The sequence below is a fragment of the Clavelina lepadiformis genome, chromosome 1, assembly GCF_947623445.1.
Source record: "Clavelina lepadiformis chromosome 1, kaClaLepa1.1, whole genome shotgun sequence".
NCBI classification, from domain to species: Eukaryota; Metazoa; Chordata; class Ascidiacea; order Aplousobranchia; family Clavelinidae; genus Clavelina; species Clavelina lepadiformis.
The window spans coordinates 13,362,803-13,375,536 of record NC_135240.1 but is presented as its reverse complement, the minus strand read 5'-3'; the positions used below and the strand labels follow the sequence as shown (position 1 = coordinate 13,375,536).

The 12,734-nt window shown below is 35.9% G+C and overlaps 2 protein-coding genes across 2 annotated transcripts; both read right to left on the bottom strand.

Annotated features, from left to right (window-relative positions):
* Window positions 1–2,833: 2,833 nt before the first annotated feature.
* On the bottom strand, window positions 2,834–6,866 carry LOC143452214 (pirin-like). The gene is made up of 8 exons (XM_076953098.1): window positions 6,326–6,866; window positions 6,058–6,193; window positions 5,737–5,865; window positions 5,539–5,648; window positions 5,379–5,462; window positions 4,952–5,092; window positions 4,684–4,810; window positions 2,834–4,373 (listed from the first exon to the last, which is right to left on the bottom strand). Exons 1-8 carry the CDS (start codon window positions 6,458–6,460, stop codon window positions 4,261–4,263), a joined length of 975 nt encoding a protein of 324 aa, XP_076809213.1. The 5' UTR covers window positions 6,461–6,866; the 3' UTR covers window positions 2,834–4,260.
* On the bottom strand, window positions 6,515–12,334 carry LOC143452166 (uncharacterized). Its single transcript, XM_076953037.1, has 2 exons — window positions 10,384–12,334; window positions 6,515–9,107 (listed from the first exon to the last, which is right to left on the bottom strand). Exon 2 carries the CDS (start codon window positions 9,009–9,011, stop codon window positions 7,080–7,082), a length of 1,932 nt encoding a protein of 643 aa, XP_076809152.1. The 5' UTR covers window positions 9,012–9,107; window positions 10,384–12,334; the 3' UTR covers window positions 6,515–7,079.
* Between the last annotated feature and the right edge of the window lie 400 nt (window positions 12,335–12,734).

Here is a 12,734-nt window from a genome sequence, read left to right as displayed (position 1 = left end):
TTAGTACTCGCCGTGTTGGAACTTCAATTATGAATCAATCTACTACTATTTTGTATTTTTCTGCACACAACTTCTAACAAAGCGGCCATTTTCTTGTTCAAGTCAATACAAAAAAGTTAGAGCAGTGAACCAATAAGATTATCGACTCATATATTTAAGCCGCAAGACTTGTGATGAAGAAAATGTCTGGTCCGTGCAGAGTTGACACACTAAACAGCAATAACATCTCTGGTCATTTCTTTTCAAAGCTTACCGTCACCCTCTAGCATTGAGTTAAGACCACAAACTTTATCGAGTCTGGGAAAAATCCCTTACATATACCCACGTTTTAAAAGCCTCATAAGCCACCAGGCCATCCTGAGAGCTGTTGCCAACGTTTGTTGTTTCATATTTAAAATGTTCAAGAACTTTAAACGCTTGTTTTATGGCGGCGTCGAATCGATTACACCATGTAACAAAAATTTAGTTGTGACGATTTTTTAATATTTTCTGAAACATATTACTGAGTAAAACATATTTCTGGCAATTTTTTGTCTCAAATGTTGTATAAAAATGTTATTTTAAGCTTTTTAAACTTTCAGCACCCTGTTTTTTCTAACTCTGATTGTAAATTCGTTATAACATTGGTGCAGTGTGACGTCACAATGGCCCAACATTTTAACTTCATAATTGTAGCCTGTATCGTAACAATGATCATTCTTGGCATAGTCTCAGTGAGCCAGTATACCAAGGTTGCCACATTGGCTATTTTATTTTTACTGGTATCTTATCAGGTTAATTACAGGTGGCGTGATTCTCGATAAATTGAGTGATGTCATCATCACGTAAATGTAAGCTGTCTGCTTATTGTTTTTGCTATGCCTGTGGTCTATACATTAGTTTAAAGCAAGTGAAATACAGAATAAAGGCGGAAGCAAAATTTTCTTACGCTTATGAACTTTAATTTGGCATGAAAATTGGTGACCAAGATAAACACTGGGCACCTCGTGTGATCTGCGGAACATGCCGATCAAATTTGGATGGCTGGCTTAGAGGAGACCGGCATTCGATGCCATTTGCTATTCCGAGAATCTGGAGAGAACCCCAAAATCATACAGATGAGTGAGATGACTGCTATTTCTGTATGGTTGACGTTTCAAGGTTTAGAAGAACTAAAAACCGACGTGACATTGTATATCCTTCTATACCGTCTTCTATTGCACCTGTTCCGCATAGCAGTGAGTTGCCACTGCCCAAACCACCGAGCAAAAAAGCTCCAGAAGATTTAGCAGGGTCTGAAGATATTGAAAAAGACTCCGATGATGTCCTTGAAAATGCATTACCTGCACTCTCACCTTGATTTTTTTAGTCCAAATATGGGTGTGTAAGCGAAGAACATGGTGAAAGGTTTCACCAGGACATTTCTGATATGGAAAGAAGATACTAAGAAAGGTGGAGTCGCAACATGATGGGGGTTTATTTGTGGTCATAATACGAGAAGATTTCTCAGTTCATAGACGCAAATCACACAAATAAAACCACTTCTGAAGTTTTTTGGAATGTTTGCAATATGGATCCTTACATAATGCATTACTAGGCTATATTATGGACAATACTTCTATGTGTTAGCGTGTTTGTGAGTCTTATACAAAATAATGCTTATTAATGCTGAAAAATTTTGGGTAAAATCAGAAAAAGCGATATTTCTTGAAAATTTCGGACACTTCAGGGAAAATATTTGCATTTTTGTGATTAGTTCCGAGTAGCAAAACACAATACATAAACATTTTTATGCAACTAAAAATTTCGCAAAATTTTGTTACATGGTGTTATTGACCTATTTCTCCCTTGTGAGCAGCCAGGATTTCGACGTGAAAGCCTAACGTAAATCACGTCATTCTTCTGACTCAAGTTTTTGTTTGATGTGTCAAGGGTAAGGAGAAGGCCGGCGCTGTGTGTTTAAAACTTACAGGTACCTATGACCCAGTATGGCATCGCAGGTACTGCTGATCCCAGACAAGCACATGATACTCGTGAGGAACACCTACATCTACGTCGATTGCCTGGCCACTGTGTAAGTTACTCAGTGCGGAAATGGAAAAGAGTGTAGGCTTCCAGGCGACTCTTGACAGATGCCAACGGATTTAGAATAAACGCGAAAGAAACTTTGGTTTACATCCCGTGTTGATAAGACGTCTAGTGGGCTTGGTTGCTGCTACTTGAAATAAATCAGTCTTAGCAATAATCTACTCCACTGCGGAGTTCTTTGCACCTGTCTGGTGTTGAAGTACGCACCCACCACATCGAAACTGTCATAAACGTTCTCTGTTTGCCGTGATTGGATGCCGGCGTCCCACAATATTGGTCAACCTGCCCATTCTGGCAAGTATGTAACACGCTGGGTTTGCCGCAAAGAAACTAACTCTTTCTTTCGCTGTCAGGCAATAGAACCATTTCAAATACTACATTCTAAAGTTTTTACCTTAGAAAGAAGATAGGACTAACTCTATCGACTAGAATGGAGACACAATTTGTCATGCTTCACTGCTATACTGTTAGAACACGCCAAGCGCTTGGGCATCTGTGAGGAGCGTTGGGTGAATTAAAAATGAATTATGAAGTGGAAGGATCGAGGCCCTACTAAGCGTCGTGACTAATGCGTTCTAAGCACCTATTCCGTTTAAATTTTCACAAGTTGAAAGTGTCACACACTGCAAGCTGTAAGTGTGGTGCAGAGAAGCAAACAGCTGTCTTGTCATATCCGACCGCTTTACCAACCGTGACCCGGGCTGAATACACGATCAGCGCGTTCACGTTGTAGTTCCTGCTCCACAACTAACCTGGATAAACGAACTCAGACGACGACATTCTTTTAATAAATTCTGACACAAAATAACCAGCCCGTACTAAAAGGCTTGATGAAAAAGGTGATCTATTTTGTGTCTTTTATTCGCATGCATAGTGCTATATTTCGGACCTTGTTTAATGAGAGTTCCGTTCTAGTACTCATGCTTGTTACTACAATATACAATGCGTTCTCTCCATCGATCAGTGCAGTTTTGCACTGATATTGAAAATATTTCCTTGTCGTCTTTGGAATGTGTCCTGAAAGCAGTATTCGTTTTGATATCAACAAATCAGTTGATACCACTACACTATTAGTTTGGTGAACGCACTGCGATGCTCAACTAGCATTAAGTGGCCTAAGCCCTAACATACAACTAAGGAGTCAGATTAACAAACATTTTATCAATTACTACGACCGCACAGTAAAGTTAGCACACAGATAAATATATATAAACAAAATGCATTACTAGGTTCAGAAATGATATTGTTATTTTAATGACTGTATACACAATGACTTTTTATCGCAGAATGATGTTCAACAGAACTTTCTTTGAAAAAACATTAACAAATCAAAGAAATTTTACGATAATTTTAAAACACTTTCATTAGCAGCGATCTATACATCTAATTGTTCATACGAGTGAGTGCAAAATTAATAATATTCCGGAAACAACAAAAACATTTTAAGTAAATGTGATTAAAATATTAAAAAGGCCGCCGACGAAAGGAACCTTAAGCTCAGCGTACTCAGGGGTATACCCAAACAGTAACAACCACAGTCCATTAAGTTACAAGTGATGAAGTGCTTATTTTAGAAATATTAAACTATCCCAAGATAAGCTAAAAAATATATCAATGTTATAAAGAAAATGCAAATTTGCTTTGAAATGTTGCAAAGCCGAAATGGTTCGGAGCTTATTCATAAAGTTAATGAAGATAATGTTGCCAGCGTTTGAGATATCAGCACAGGTAAAGTATATGACGCAGTAGCAAAATAATGTGAGCTTAACATAAAGAAAAAAGTTTTAAGGAAACATTTGGGTCTTCATAGTGTGTCGAGTACCGACCAAACCACATAAATATAAAACTGTATTACACCTTGGAAAGTAAACATTCAGATAATTGCTTTCGGGCAGTTTTAAGCTCACGATGTGCAGACAAAAACAGAACACTTACTCTAACAAATACTGATTTGGGTGGGTTTCATAAAATACTTTTAACAAAATAATATAGAAATGCATTTGCAAAAAAAAACTATTGAGACAGGTAAAATCCTCAAAATTCTCAATGTTATTTTTGCATCTCATTGGGCACTAAAATTACCAAAGTATCTTTGATAAAATTTCCCGAATAGGAATTCTTTGCAAAAGTTTGCATAAATAAGTAGGTGATAAAAGATTCTCAGGTCATTTTAAATATATGTTTCAAAAGCAATCATTGACGACCTTTGCTGCGCCAAAATGGTGCCTTTTCAAAGCCGTTACGTCCATGTTGAAAATCTTGAATTGCGTTCTGTATTTCCTGATGACTATTCATGACAAATGGACCTAAACGGGAGAAATAAACAATTTACATTTAACTTGAAATTTTCGTTACCTCAAAAGTGTTTTTGTCAATCTGAGGGCATAAACAGCGCTCGGTGTCTCAAAATTAGTTCTATCGTTCATAGAAGCAGATTTTAAAGTTTGATTGGTGCAGCAGTGTTAACAAATTAGTAGCATAGTGCCAGACGAATTTTTACAGTAATTTTTCGCTAATTTAATAAGTTAGGAGAACTCAACAACTCAAGCTAAATTGATATGTCTTAGTTGTGAGCTAACGAGCTTCTACAGCATCTGAAACAGTAAAAGCCTTTACCATGCTGCACAATGGGCTCTTCGGTGGGTTCTCCAGCTATTAATAGAAATCTGGTCTTTTCATTTGAAACATTTTCCATTTCAACAGAATCACCATCACTAAATACGACAATGTTATGAGCTGCAACCTGCATGAAAGCAAAAATACATTTAACAAACAATTATAGAAATTGTATTACTTGCATTTGACAATTCAACTGCACATTTATATTCCAGCATCGACACAGTCCTTATGGTAAAGCTATTGCTGAAAATGTCAATACACATACCTCATAGCTAGAAAGTTTAACAGCACCATTGAGCACATAGGCAAATGTTGTCCAACCTTCAGGTACGCTTTGCTTGTATTTAGCGCCAGGTTCAAGATTAAAGTCCAAGTACAGGGTTGGTGTCCTTGTCTTAACTGGTGACTGTTGAAAATTAAACAGATATAAACATAAACTTTACCTACCATGAGAAACTCATGGTGTGACCGAAAAATCCAAAATTTTAGACAATTTGAAAGATTACAAACTTAGCATAGGAATAAGATCTAATAAATAGATATTACCAGAAAAAATGAAATACTGAAGTTACATTTAACAAAACATAATTCATGCATCCAATATGGATCCAATTCACGATCTGAGCTAAATCTGTTTTGTTGTAACTGACATATATATTTAAGTTTTCAAATTCCCAGACAATTTCTAGTACCTTTTCGCCGAGAGATTCACCTGATATGACTGCTACTGTTATCCCATCTCTGCTTGGCTTTGGAATATCTTTACTAAATAGTTCCTGTAAAACAAAATATTAAGAGGTTTGCATGCTGTTAAATTGTTTAAAGACAAATGAACCATAGCTTGACACCTACTTGGTATTGAGGATCACACATTTTATCCTTTGCCTTTAAATTAACCCAGAGCTGAAGAAACCAACCTTCCTGATCACCATACGGCATCTCAGAATGCACAACCCCTTTGCCTATAAGGCGTATCATGAATAAATACTTTGTTAACAAGCATAACATAAAATAATAAAAACAGAACCATTGTAAAAGCATTTATCAAACCTGCAGTCATCCACTGTAAATCCCCTGTTTTGAGTATTCCATGATGTCCACAGAAGTCTTCATGCTCTACAGCTCCATCCAAAATATAAGTGACAGTTTCAAACCCACGATGAGGATGGTCAGGAAAACCTTTTAATTAAGTGTTATCAAATCTTTATAACTAAAAATTAAAATTAATAAGCCATTTTATATTAGAAATAGATTATATAGTTTAAGCTTAAATAAACTTTTATTGTTAAGGAGTTATTAACAAAAATTTCTTTCTTCTCTATCAGATATTTAAAATTTTTTTTGATACAATGCTTTAAATAGTGCAATAACCGGCAGGCTTTTGAACTTTTCCCTCATCCAGCAGAAGAAACGGATCAAGATTCCGAAGCTCTGGCCGTCCCACACTCCTCCTAACTCTTGCTCCTACACCCTCGCTCACCTCTGTACTGAGAACTCTCTGTACTACCTATTTACAAAATAGTTTAAGTTTAACACATGACATAGTAATACATAAATACTAAAATAAATTTAAAAAAATAACAAACTGTGTAGACATATATTTCAGAATATGTTGATATACTAATTCAAGTATGAAAACCTTTCGAGTTGCAGTCATTTTTAACGAAGCTGGTTTGTCACTTGTTGCAAATTCGTTGTGCAAAGTTTTTGCAGCAGTTATTTTTGCTTGAGTAAAATCAGTGATGAGAGCAATCAGTAATACTTGAAATATCATGAAAACCACCAAAATAAATGTTGGTGGTCTTTCTTCCTATGCTCTGTCTTAAGCCTAAAAAACAAAAGGGTGCAGAAGAAAAAGGTGATAAAAAATACAATTGAAAATCAATTAGGCACAGATTCAAATAAACAATGCAGTTTTATCACCATACATCAAGTTGGCAGTATGCTTTAATAAAGTACTAATAACTGACATTATGCTACCTAGCAAATATTGAAAACATTAACACCACATAACAAAACGTAAACCAAAATCTAACATCATGAACAGAAATATAGGCTATGTAAGTTATAGCAACATAGATGTGTAACTAAAATAAACAGCAATACAGACAAAATAAGAAAATGATCTGGTAAGATTTAAATATATTGTTATTATTCAATACCACCAAAAAAATAGAAATTGTTATTTTTGGTGAAGATGTTTTAATAAGTTTTGTAACATACTATATGGTATATCCTTAAAGTATAATTAATCAAGATCAATCGAAAAAAAAGATGTCAAAACTTAATGCAAGTGAGAAAGTCTTTCAGAAGCTTTGTTAGTCAGTCAGAAGAAAACTGAGCTATTGAATTCCATTCTTTGGTTCAGTCGGCAAACATTCCACCCGCCATTGTCATACGCTCACTTCACATTGATGAATTATGTTATTTAAAATATCATGAGATACATTTTCAACCAATACATCAGTTGCTGCGGGAGATACATTAGGTATTTCAAGTGAAATGCTTGTTATCACTGGTTGCTCGTTTTCGTTTGTAACAATAACCTCTGAAGCAAGATCTAAGCTATTGCCACTTATTAGAGAAGTTTCTGGTGTCCCAGAAACTGAAGCAACATTGTCCTCTTTTCGTTGTCGTTTATATGCAGGTAAATTGTTCGTGCTAGAAGAAAGTAAATTGTTTTTCTTTTGTCTTTTGCGTTTAGTTGTTTCTTTTAAACTACACTTTTGTTTTCCTTTTTTATTCTCTGTTTCTTCATCAGAAGATGAATCAGGCATAAACATTTCATTAGTCCATTTGCTTAGATGTTGTTGGCTTAGCGCCTCGTCAACTTTTGCAAAGTTTTTTCTGCATTCATTGTGGTACTTTCGCCTCAGGTCATCTCGTGTTCTATGCCGAAACATGGCACTCATTAAAGCAAAATCAGCTCCTACCACTCTCAGTGCATTATAAAATTTGTTAGTTTGCTTGTTTGTCCAGCGAGAGGGCCTTGCTGTTGGTTTTCGTCTAAAACTACATTGGTTTACAACACTATTCAATCCACTCTCATAAACGACAGGAGAATCATGAATGACATCACGTCGTGTTGGGGACTTTACAACCAAGCTTTCCTCATCAATAATAACTGTCCCATTTTCACTTACTCTCAGCTGTGGAACAAGAGGTGCTATTTGGTCATCAGGATCAGCTTCACTAACTGGGGCGTCTTTAGATTTTTCCTGTTCTGCTTGGTCTTTATTAGATGACTCTTCTGAGATGTTTGTCATTTCCTCCATCTGGCGAAGTTTGCTGCGAATTCCAATCTCCTTTCCACTATTAGCAGGAGGATTTATGTAAATTAAGTCTCCCATGGACAGCAAGTTTCTATCTAGATTTTCCCATTCTGTGCTTTTACCTTTATCGCAGGACTGAAGCTCTAACAGCTTTAATTTGTGAAGTGCTATTCTTTTGGTGGAGGCTTTTTCCTTGGCTTGTTGCTCCCGATACAAAGCTTCGTAGTGTGCAGCAGGAGATTTGACCTCATTAGTAGCCTTTTTAGGAGAATTTTGGCAAAAAGCTGGGGAGACCTTTGATGGCAAGCCTACAGATGGGGACTTATGTGGAGAAGTTTGCGATTTTGATGTATTCAAAACTTCTGCGGAAGAGCAGGTAGATGCCTCATTTTCAAGAATCATGTCGGAGGCCTCATGTTTGGACGTCGCTGCTGTTTCAACTACCTTAGGAGTTACAGTTTGGTTTTCAGGAATCAAACAATCAGTGAGTTCACAACTTGTTCCAGCAGCTGGGGATTCGGTTTCTTTTGTTGGTAATTCCTCACAAGAAGATTTGTTTAGGTTTACAGATAATCGTTTATTGGAATTCTGTACAGTGTTCACTCTTGCACCTCTTTTAGTGTTTGGCATAGCAGTTATTTTTCGTCTTCTATTAGATTTTACTGGTTGCTGTTGACCTCCTTTTGTTATTTCATGTACAGCTGTTTCACTAGTGTTGTGAGAATTTGTGTCTTGCAAGCTCTCCTGTTTTTCAGCAGTCCACCCTGATACCATAGGTATATCAACTAATTCATTTTTATCTTCAGTAATACCATCTTCACTAGATTTATCAACTTTTGAAGAAGTTAGCTCGTTTTCAATAGCTACACGTTCAGGTGTTACCTCGGTGTTTCCAGCACTGTCTCTCTTTAGCTTTACAGGCTGATCACTTATGGGGATTGCGTTTTTGGTTGCAGCTTTAGGTCTACACTCATCCTTGGCCGAAGATTTTTCTGCCCCACAACCAGGCCTCGGCAAAATTGGTTTGAAATTGCCCTTGCGTCTTCGTAGCATGGCTTATTACCTTTATACATCTCCCATACCATTAATCCAGAACAAAATAAGGTATGCAGTTCAGTATAGTGGCTGTACAGTCACTGTCCAGCCAAGCTGTCAAATAAATGAATCAATTTTATACTAAGCGCTAATTAATCACCTAGGCTTACAGTATTCTATTCAAGTATCAGAGTAATGTAGACAATACTACAACAAATAAGAAAAAAGCAGCCATACATAAACTTTTTAAAAATTCTGAAACATCAAGGTCTAAAACGACCAGACATCAAAGATTAACTCTTTTTCTTTTGCAATTCTAGGTTACATTAAAGGTGAAGGAGTAAATGGTTGAGTAACTAATTTAAGTGTGACTTAAATCACTTTTTTGCCATTATAATAAACAACATGGCAGATGTAGTAGGTACTAGTGATAGCTTTGGGACAGGTGACGGGTCTATTTAAAAAAACTATGCATTCAGGAATAAGGTAAGTTAGTTTGAAGAAATGTAGCGATTTGGAACTGTGCTAAGTGCTGTTGAAATATAAGTTAGCGATACTTGCACGCCAAGTGCAACGAAGCTCTTCTTTGTGACTAAGACAAAACTTGTTTTGAGCAACATCATATCCATATTGGAAAACGTCACAGAAATATTTTCGTATGTTTTCACATTTTTAGTCCGTTAAGTTGTGTGTGTTTTTGGTTATAGGTCAAAGTCATTGAAATGCTGAATTAGAATGATATTTGCTGGTGTATATTATATATGTTATAAGATTCCAGATAAAAATGTATAGAATTTGTTTGAAAAATATGTGTAATAATAGCCGAAATAATGTCGTTACTTTTTGTTAACCGTATATTAGTTCTTTAGTTGGTGGTAATTAGATTAAACAAACAGCATAGTACAACATGTGTGATGGCTGGGTTGAGCGTCGATTCTACTGAAACAAATCTCTTAGATTGTCTTTGAAAACAAGAACAGAGGGTTCATTGAGAAAACAATGTTATGTTATTAAATTATTGGTTGCTTTGTTTTTAGTAAACCGTTTTTGTTTTTCTTGTTTCATTCGTTGTTACCTTTTTAAATTTATTAAATAAATTCTGGGTATATCTTCGTGTAGCAAATTGAGGAGTTTGAGGAATGCTTGGAGAATAAAACAGGATTCGATAGGTTTGTAAGGATTGCAAAACACTGCACTACACAACCATTTGACAATTGCCCCAAGAAAGGTCAATTTACTAAGGTTCTAATGTCCATAGTGCATTTTTGAAAGTATTTAGGGACAGATACACACACGAAGTACTACAAAGCTTGGGCATGGTAAATGCTTCTGTGATTTTCATCAATAAGTGGTTTTAAAACGGCTTAATACTTCTTCATTTACAGTATACCTGTGTGCTCTGCTCTTATCTTGAATACGCAGGATTTTTCATAGCAACAATTAGCAGGATTTTAAATTTGATCCCAAAGCCAAAATCTTATCACAAGTCTAAACATTAACTTAACAAGCAACTCATAATTAACTAAACAAATATCATAATCATAAAAAAATATATTTCATCATCCTTGCATTTAACAAATTATATAAACATAATCCAATGCAAAAAAAGATATAAAATGAAGCATATATATATATATAATATATCGTTTTCAACGTGTTCTAATGTATATAAACCGTGAATACAAATTGCAGTAACATCTAGACAAGTGATTATAATAAAAAGTAACTATACATTTAAAATGCTAATGAAATTATCTACAATACTTTCTGTATACAACAGTATATGTATGTATTGTCTACAACTGGTTTGTTGCTGTTGTTATCAATGTATTCATTACTGCGTTGTATTTCTAGAACACCCTGTACATACACTTTCAAAAACAAGACTCAGCGTGTCGTGCAGTGAAATTATCTTTATAATGTGGTTAAAATTTTGGACAGGGCACAAAAGAAGGTGGAAAGCATATGATGGATATGACTAGCAGCAGTATCATATCGCACAACAATATATCATAAAAGTTGGTTTTATATTTTTTATCATTCTCACTGTACACAGGTACCAGTTGAAAAGAGCGCCCAACTTTTTTAATTAACAGGACTTGTACAGTCAAACCAGAAACACTACAAGCATTACAAGTCTTTATTCTAACCAACATGAATTTATTTCAAATAAAACATGTTTAGCTGATTAAACAAGCTAGGCCGAAATTGAGAACGAATGTATTGTAGGAAAAACGGGTCTAGTAATACAAGTGCACAACTACAAGATGCCTTTGTATAGTAGGCCCCAGCTACTGAAATAGTCACGTCATCTGGTTGTTTACTTGTATACTAGACCAGGGAAACCAAAACATTTTTGCTTTGCCACTTCAGTTTCAGTGGTATGATATGGTAATTTTTATCCTGAAACCGAGAAAAGTCTTTGCATAACTTGAACCAGCAACTATTCCTCATCGCTCGGGCCTCCATAACCGATCAAGAGTTTTCGCAAGTTCAAAGTGTCAAACAATTATTTTTTCTATATTGCCCAAATTTAGAACTTTTCATCAGGACCACTGAATAAGAGCAATAGCTTGTCAATGCTTTGCCCAACTGCCCAAGGGCATTACAATGGTAGCGTCAATGAGTATCAAACATGGAACACATGCTATATTATTGCACCTCCAACACTCTAACCACTCAGCTACTGAGCAAACAAAGTGGGTACAGATCAGTCAGCTCAGTAGCTTGAAGTATTATGCCGGGTTTAAATTGAGCAAAAACTTTCCTCTGTTTAAAGTTAGAGGTTATCATACCATAACATACCATCTGATCTCTTCTAGCCTAGGCATCATCGCCATAAAAAACAGCGTGACCTGGCAGGCTGTTATAGTGTTCCATAATTGCAACACTGCTACTGGTATATGCAGGTAGGTAAGGTTATTGAAACTGTTATGAATGTGCCCCAAAATACCATCTGATCATGTGACTTAGTGTCATTACTCATTACAATTACATTAGTATAGCAGGATTTAATGAAGCACTTAATTGCTAGATTTAGTCTAAATCAACTATGACCATCGTATAGGTAGTAATACTGTAAAAATCAAGCTGTAATCAAAACAATCCAGTGGTTGTGCACTTGTATACTAGACCTGATAAATTTGTCAGTTACTTAGGCTAGTCCTGCTGTCGTTTTCTTGAATAGTGATACAATTTAAAAGTATACCGGTAAACTACCTACTCATGCCATAAGCTACGGTACTGTAATTAGGCCTAAATACTTTACAGCTTTCACAAAACTTTCTGTTTTCTTGTACTTTTTTGTACATGATAATCTAAAAAAGGCCTTTAATCAGAAATACAAAACAATGCTTCAGCAGATTTTTAACCAGAAATTACGCACAGTCATGCTTACATGACGAAAGACGAAAAAAGTTACGTAACCTTGGAACGCTGCAGTGCCCTGTGAATTCACCAACACCACTTTTCCTGCTTTTTGTTACTGTATAATTAAGAGTATTCAAAAGTACGCAAAACTTAAACATATGAGTGCGCAAAGGACGGATTTTATTAAGCTGCTAAACCTCTTTAAAAGAGGATGAGAAATTTCTCCCCTGTCCTTTACACAACACCTTTCCAACGAAGAGTCAATAGGAGTGCTAACTGAGCACATGCTAAAATGTCTTTGTGACGTCACGAATGGCAGCCTGCTGGTTTTCATGAGCAACCTGCTATCCGTGACGTCACATGGTTGCCAGC

Bases quoted from the DNA above. Each gene is read 5' to 3' on its own strand.
- LOC143452214 (XM_076953098.1), bottom strand. From the start codon at position 6,460: ATGATATTTCAAGTATTACTGATTGCTCTCATCACTGATTTTACTCAA. The intron at 5,866-6,057 runs GTTATTGCACTA...CTTAATTAAAAG, and splicing joins AAAAGTTCAAAAGCCTGCCG to GTTTTCCTGACCATCCTCAT. The intron at 4,811-4,951 runs GTATGTGTATTG...GCTTTCATGCAG, and splicing joins TTAAACTTTCTAGCTATGAG to GTTGCAGCTCATAACATTGT.
- LOC143452166 (XM_076953037.1), bottom strand. From the start codon at position 9,011: ATGCTACGAAGACGCAAGGGCAATTTCAAACCAATTTTGCCGAGGCCT.